This window comes from Sinocyclocheilus rhinocerous, unplaced genomic scaffold, assembly GCF_001515625.1.
Source record: "Sinocyclocheilus rhinocerous isolate Xijiao unplaced genomic scaffold, SAMN03320098_v1.1 scaffold257, whole genome shotgun sequence".
NCBI lineage: Eukaryota > Metazoa > Chordata > Actinopteri > Cypriniformes > Cyprinidae > Sinocyclocheilus > Sinocyclocheilus rhinocerous.
Window position 1 is genome coordinate 40484 of NW_015634026.1, and position 7537 is coordinate 48020.

At 37.2% G+C, this 7537-nt stretch overlaps 2 protein-coding genes across 6 annotated transcripts in view; both read left to right on the forward strand.

Annotated features, from left to right (window-relative positions):
- LOC107745176 (ubiquitin carboxyl-terminal hydrolase 16-like) overlaps nucleotides 1–5334 on the forward strand; it is a 16549-nt gene extending 11215 nt beyond the window's left edge. For 2 of the 3 annotated variants that reach the window (XM_016559026.1, XM_016559025.1), the window contains exons 11-17: nucleotides 324–469; nucleotides 545–718; nucleotides 1552–2200; nucleotides 3826–3917; nucleotides 3991–4077; nucleotides 4217–4364; nucleotides 4538–5334. In XM_016559026.1, coding sequence (XP_016414512.1) covers nucleotides 324–469; nucleotides 545–718; nucleotides 1552–2200; nucleotides 3826–3917; nucleotides 3991–4077; nucleotides 4217–4364; nucleotides 4538–4662 — 1421 coding nt within the window. In that variant the 3' untranslated portion in view covers nucleotides 4663–5334. The remainder of the gene's footprint in view (nucleotides 1–323; nucleotides 470–544; nucleotides 719–1551; nucleotides 2201–3825; nucleotides 3918–3990; nucleotides 4078–4216; nucleotides 4365–4537) is intronic. The other variant, XM_016559027.1, reaches the window with a different exon arrangement.
- LOC107745175 (coiled-coil domain-containing protein 150-like) overlaps nucleotides 5022–7537 on the forward strand; it is a 15663-nt gene continuing 13147 nt past the window's right edge. For all 3 annotated transcript variants that reach the window (XM_016559022.1, XM_016559023.1, XM_016559024.1), the window contains exons 1-2: nucleotides 5022–5103; nucleotides 6702–7064. In XM_016559022.1, the coding sequence (XP_016414508.1) occupies nucleotides 6704–7064 (361 nt within the window). In that variant the 5' untranslated portion in view covers nucleotides 5022–5103; nucleotides 6702–6703. The remainder of the gene's footprint in view (nucleotides 5104–6701; nucleotides 7065–7537) is intronic.

Here is a 7537-nt window from a genome sequence, read left to right on the forward strand (position 1 = left end):
AAACTTTATTTTTGATTAGTAATATGCATTGCTAAGAACTTAATTTGGACAACTTTAAAGGTGAATTTCTCGGTATTTTGATTTTTTTTTTGGACCTTCAGATTCCAGATTTTCAAATAGTTGTATCTCGGCCAAATATTGTCCTATCCTAACAAACCATATATCAATGGAAAGCTTATTTATTCGGCTTTCATGTGATGTATAAATCTCAATTTCGAGAAATTGACACTTATGACTGATTTTGTGGTCCAGGGTCACGTATATATATCTAACTTAATTATACAGGAGGAGTAACATTAAAATTAATAACTAATTTTCACCAGAGTACGAGAGAAACGGTGCACCCAAGAACTTTGTGGACCGAGTGTTTGGTGGAGAGATGAGCAGCACAGTGATGTGTAAAGAGTGCAGAACTGTGTCTCTGGTGACAGAGATGTTTCTGGATCTTTCTCTTCCTGTAGCTGATGAGGTAAGAATCATGTAGCTGCTTTATCCCTCATGTGAATATTCTGGGGAAATGATCTGATTTGAGTGTTTCCTCCAGGCATACAGGAAGAAGAATCAGAAGAAAGTCACGCAGTATCGCAGCAGCGTCAGTGATGATGGAGACCGAGAAAACACAGCATCTCTGGCCAATGGGAATGAAGACATGCCTTCAGGAACAGGAAGCAAGTACCAGCAGAAGAAAGCAAAGAAACAGGCCAAGAAACAAGCCAAGGTGAAGACACACACACAGACACACTAGTTCAGATGGTCAGTAAAGTGGGAATTATAATGTCTTTGTAATTGTGTTATAATTAGTGGTACTCGTGTGTGTGTGTATATATATTATATATCAACCAGGCTGTTTAATTGCCAAAATGTGTACATTTAGTGTTAATGTCATTGGAATTTAACAAGACGTTTTAGCTCCAGCTGTTCTGTTTATTTTGTGAATTTTGCGTATGTAAAAATTAATGTTAAAATGTTAATTAAATTTAATTGAATATATATATATATATATATATGTACACTGAACAAAATTATAAAAGCAACACTTTTGTTTTTGCCCCCATTTGTCATGAGCTGAACTCAACGATCTAAGACTTTTTCTATGTACACAAAAGGCCTATTTCTCTCAAATATTGTTCACAAATCTGTATATAGCCTTTATTTGAGCCAGAATTAAATAGCAATAAATGTTACCAATTATTAGTAATTTCTTTGGCCGATTACTGGACATTTTAGCACCAACTGTTCATAATTTATTTTGTTAATTTTGGGTAAATATAATGTAAAATAAAGGTCCATTAAATTTCATTGAAACCTATTATGTATATTTTGCCTTGATATGAGCCAGAATTAAATTGCAAAAAATTTTTTTTTTTTTACATTTATTTTAGCCATTTATTAGTAATTGCTTTGGCCGATTAATGCACAATTGCACATTTTAGCCTCCACTGTTCTTAATTTTTTTTGTGAATTTTGAGTAAATATGTAAAGTATATACTATAAAGTAGAATCCAGACCATGTGCGATACAGATGTATTTTTTTTACTTTTGTGTCCATAGACTCAGAGACGTCAGCAGAAACTGGGCAGTAAAGTCACTTTGGACGCTCTGACCAATCAGAGCACGGATAGCAGCACTGATCCACCGGATGCCTCCAATCAGAGTCTATCAGTAAATGGCAGCGCTGATGAAGAAGCAGGCGAAAACAGCCAGGAGAATTTGAGCCCTGAGAAACCTCCTGCTCTCTCACAAAATGAGGATGAAGATGACGAGGAATCCGAGCAAGAACATGCTGCTTCTGTCAACAACCGCTTTAACGCCTTATCTGAAGACCAGGCCTCTGAAGATGTGTCTGTAGAGGGAGAAAAAGCACAAGATGTGAATGCAATTGAGGAAGATGATGCTGCTGACCAGCTTTGTGCTGAAGAGGATCGGTTAACAGAAGAACTGAATACTCTGTCACTAAAAACAGAAAGTGAGATGGAGAATGGAGATGAGGCCTCAGACGATGCGAAGGAATACACAGTAGTGAATCAGGACCCTGAGCTGGCCTTTCAATCACTGGCCAGCAGGACGGCACCAGAGAAGCAGGAGTGTTCGGTGGAGTCCTGTCTGTATCAGTTCACTGAGGTGGAACATCTCACAGAGAACAACAGACTGATGTGTGTCACCTGCACAAAACGCCAGTCTGGACATAAAGCCGCAGACGGTACTGTGCTCAACTTTTACCATATCAACAGCTGTTTTGGCTCACTCTTGTCTCCATTTTAAACAGCCCAATCTAGGGTTCACAAACATTTTGTCAGCTTGAACCACTTAGACATAAAATATTTACTTGAAACCCCCCCGGGATTTTGAGTTACTTAGTATTTCTCCAGTTTAATAATACTGGTATTTTTAATGATATTGGTTGATAGTTGCATGACATGCAAGTGAACTTAAGATATTACTTAGTTTTTTTTACTGTTTTTTCTCCTTTTGTTCTACAGTTGGGTCTGCATGACTTGGCCAAAAATTATATATTGTGATTATTTTGTCATATTATGATTTCTACATATATCCACTGCTGAGACATCCAGACAAAAAGAACAAAGACTCTATTACTAATGGAAATATTAACTTTTAATGGGTTTTTGGTTTAATCTCTAGAAAAACCAACACTACAAGTTACAATACAAATATTTATTCTTCCACTTCAAATTAATTTGTGTCAATTTTTATGCAAATTTAAATATTTAGCAGTATAAATGTTTCAGCTATTTTTTTGTATCTTATTTGCAATCATTAAATACATTAAAGTATATAAAATTTATATTTATAATTTATAATAATGTAATAATATATTAAAATATCGTTCGGTATTGTCTGGAGCACATTATTGCATGGGGCTTTATTCATGCCGGGCCACTTTCATATTTTAAATTGACCAAAAATCATTGTACACCGTTTACCCGTATTTGCTGCTGTGCAGTTTTTTTTGGATCTCCTGAAATGAGCTGTTTTTTAGTAATTGAACGCAACACTTCAGAAACCTCCATAGGTGCGGGAAGTGGGGGTGCTGAGGGTGCTGCAGCACCCCCTGTTTTTTTCTGTGGGCAACTGTTTAACTGTTGGGAATAAAAAAAAAATCGGAGTGTCTATTTACACTAAGTGCAAATAGCCCGCATTGTTGGCAGAAGCTATTTACAGTAACTCCACTCACCAATGTGTGATGGTGCTTGTCAACATTACAAAAGACGGACATTGATCGTCAGATTCAGTGGCGTAGATGGTAAAACGTGTGTCATACTCCTTTTCATACGACCCGGGTTCGAATCTGCCTTTTGGCGAACTTTTTTTTCTCCCTTTTCAAATTTCAAATCACATCAGAAAAGCATTTATTTTTAATAAAAATGAAGGAAATAATCAAAAAGTTGAAAAAGTATTGGGTATGGTTAGGGTAGGTGTAGAGAGGGCTTTTGTCCCAATAAGGTGGCATCCATTTAATAATTTTAATTAAAATTTACACTCAATAAGTTATTATTGCATACTGTTTTATAATGTATTACAATGCTGAGGTGCAGATAATTGCCACTGTTTGCAATAAGTAATTAGCAGAATATCCTGCTATTTTAAAATAGTATAAATAAAATCTATAGCGATTTGCACTTAGTGTAAATAGCATATCACTAAAAAATACTGCTATTTTCACTTAGTGTAAATAGCCTCTATCGCACCCGCAGTACAGCGTACTGCACCCCCAACCTAAAACATCTTCCCACGCCCCTGGAAACCTCATTATAAACCTCAATTGTGAAAACAGAGCTTCTAAACGGATTTTGTTGTTGTTGTCAGGTAAGAAAGCTGTTTATAGAGATGCTCTGAAGCAGATGTTGATCTCTGATCCTCCAGCAGTGCTCACGCTCCACCTGAAGAGATTCCAGCAGGTAAAACACCTTGTTCCTCCTCTGTCAGATCTCTTAACACCATAAACTTATTTTGTCATTTCTTTGCCTGTAGGTTGGGTACAGTGTTTGTAAGGTGAACAGACATGTGCAGTTCCCTCAGATCCTGGATCTCACTCCATTCTGCTCATTAAACTGCAAGGTGAGCAAATGATCATTGGTTTTCACATCACGTATCCATCCTTACATCACTCCTTGGGTTCTTGGTTCAGTAAACTCACTCAAAACTGGTTCAGCAGTGCCTCAAACCCTGTTACCCAGATGTGTGTTTGTGTTTTTAGGGAGTGAAGGAGGGCGAGATGCGAGTGCTGTATAGTCTTTATGGTATAGTGGAACACAGTGGCACCATGCGGTCTGGACATTATACAGCCTATGTCAAATCACGACCCTCTACGCGCAATTATGTAGAAAATAGACTGGATGCTGGTTGTGAGTATCTGTGCTGTTGAGTCGGAGGTTTCGATGTCCTTTATAGATTTATGTGAACATGCATTAATGTTGGAGGCTGGAAAATCAGTTTGTGTGTGCTTTATGCAAATTGCATTTAGTTGGAAATAAAGTGACATTTTGATTATTATCTATTTCTAACCATCATCTGGTAGCAGGTCATGCTGAGGCCAGTAAAGGATCATGGTTTCACATCAGCGACAGCAGCTTCCATCCAGTTCCAGAGGCCAAAGTGCAGAGTTCCCAAGCCTACCTCCTGTTCTACGAGAAGATCTCATAACTCGCATGAGGAATAATCTTCAAAACAAAGGGCTGCTGGTGCTTTATTCCGACTCTGCTGCTGCTGGGAAGTCCTGTTAAAACACACTGCAAATGAATTGAAAACTTGAATCAAAGTCGTTTACATGAGCTTCATCTTTTATTTTTTCTCTGTTATCGGCTGTTGTTTCAGGGGAAAGTTTTAATTCATCCAAACAAGATGCAGAACTTACTTGGGATAATTTTTAAAAATTGAGTTAATTTTCAGTGGTGATTCAAAAGCGATGAAATATTTTTTCTTACCTCTAGATCAGGATAGAACGGTTTGATGAGGCTTTGGTGTGGTTGTTTGCCTCATACAGCGTTTCTCAAAGTGTATTTAAGTATCTGCTGCCAAGACAGATAGTCAGTCATCTTGCATGAATCTCATGAAGAAAAGTCCTATTCCACCCCAACATTAAAGGTATATATAATTAATTCTCATTGTTATAAAGAAGTCTTATTTTTATTTATGTTTAGTAAATAATCATGGACACATTTTTAAATGGTATCAGTGTTAAAACGGTGTATTTAAAAATGCCACAATCTAAATAAATAATGGTCTTGGGAATAGGCATTTTTATATGCGAAATAGTCAGACTATATTTTCGTTTAATTTTGGGGTGAAATATGACCAACATTATTTTACAGAGATTCATCCTTTTATTTCTAAAATGTAAAACTATATATATTGGTACAATTTTATATTGCAATAAATACCTTACTGTCCTCAGTATAATGGCAAATGTTTTGTTTTCTAACATTCTAAGAAGGCTTAAGATACAAATAAATAAAACTGACAATTTTCACTTCTCAAAAGCGTCTGTGCGTCTCTTGTCAAAACAATACTTCGTGTTGTGCAAGGAAACAGAATATTTTTGGGCGGCACTATTTACTACGTATTAATAATAGCTATGTATGATAAAATTTCACTTCCTCAAGGGGGCGCTCGACGGCTCAACAATCAGTACTCCATGTAGCTGCGCTCAAATATTAAGACGTTTTACGTTCCTTAGAAGAAACTTGTGTGCTAAAAACTTTCAATCTGATAAATGATTTCTCATGTACATCAATATCTGGCGCATCAATCGCTGTAAAATTATAGACTAATATCCCATGTCCTTTCATCACAAACGACTGTGATTTTATTTTGTAAAAGCTTTCGTTTTGTATTATTTGTTTATAGTTATATACATGTATAAATGGTGCTTTGCATGTAATGTCAGCACTTTGTAAGTAATATTGATATTTTATGTACTTTTATCTTTGGTACCTTGGCATTAATAATAATAATAATAACGACTGTGGTTAGTTCCGCTTTAAATGAGAAAAGTAACAAACCCCACGTGACCTGGCCGTTCTCTCAGCAGTAGTATGAACAAACATTTACACCAGAATAATGATTTTGAGAAACGTTGAACGCTACTAAAACACACATACACACACAGTGAAGAATTCAAATTAAACTTTTAATTTGTATAGTCGCATACCTGACCAATCAGATCAGAACTTCCGGGCCACTTCGTCCCGCTTCCTTAATGTTTCCTTTCAAAGCATTTTTTCCCACTCTAGTTTCGTTTTCTTTGGCTATGGCTGGAGTTTAGAACGGAGCACGAGAGGGAACGGTCTCCACGGTAACCATCTAAGCCGGAAGTGCTGGGCTCACTGTAAGCAACAACAACAGATAAAAACAAATGAAATCTACTCTGCATTCAGTTAATACAAACAAACAAACAGTTTATTTAACGCCTCAGCGTGTGACGGAAATGCAAATGTTTTGTTAATGAGATTCACCGACGTCAAGTACCGGTGAGTTTTTGTCCGATGCACTGATTTAAATTTCCATGTTAATACCATTATATTTTTTGCAGAGCTTTTACCTGACCAAAAACATTTAAATGTCATTAAATTACGATTTAGGTATAATTAAGGTTAAACAATACTTTGTTTTGTCTCTGTCTGTCTTTCTGTCTATCTGTTTATCTATCTGTCTGTCTGTCTGTCTGTCTCTCTCTCTCTCAGTAATGTCCAGGTCAGTGATCTGTCCCCTGAGTGTAGGGGTCACGGCTCCGGAGTCTCTCTCCGTCTTACAGCGGCGTCTTCAGACAGCGGAGCAGCAGACAGAGGAGTTAGTGAGGAGTCTGGGCTCTTTGGGAGCGTCTGCAGATCAGCTGCCAGTGAACTCTTCAGATGGGAGCTCCTCTCAGCGTCCCATCAGTCCTGTGAGCATCCACCGGGCCCTGAGTGCCACAGGAGAGGGTTTGCTGTGGAGACAGTGTGAAACGCTGGTCGCACGAGTGTGCAGATTAGAAAGTGTTTTGCACGCTCTGAAACTCACCACCTTCCGTCTGGAGACGGACAGACAGCTCAATCCATCCAACATGGGTCAGTTTTCAGTGGTGCATGTGAATCTAAATGTGAATTATACATCACAGCAGTATGGATATTTGAGATTTGCAATACATTACATTTAACAGTGTCATTAAATTATTAGTGTTTTTTAAAAATTGACTTTAGAAGAGCATTAGATGACAATAGAGGAATCCAAATGTAAAAACAGGGTAAATGAGCATGCACAATAAAATATCCAATAAAAAGAATTTAAAACAATTATATATATATACAGTATCTCACAGAAGTGAGTACACCCCTCACATTTTTGTAAATATTTTATTATATCTTTTCATGTGACAACACTGAAGAAATGACACTTTGCTACAATGTAAAGTAGTGAGTGTACAGCTTGTATAACAGTGTAAATTTGCTGTCCCCTCAAAATAACTCAACACACAGCCATTAATATCTAAACCGCTGGCCACAAAAGTGAGCACACCCCTAAGTGAAAATGTCCAAACTGG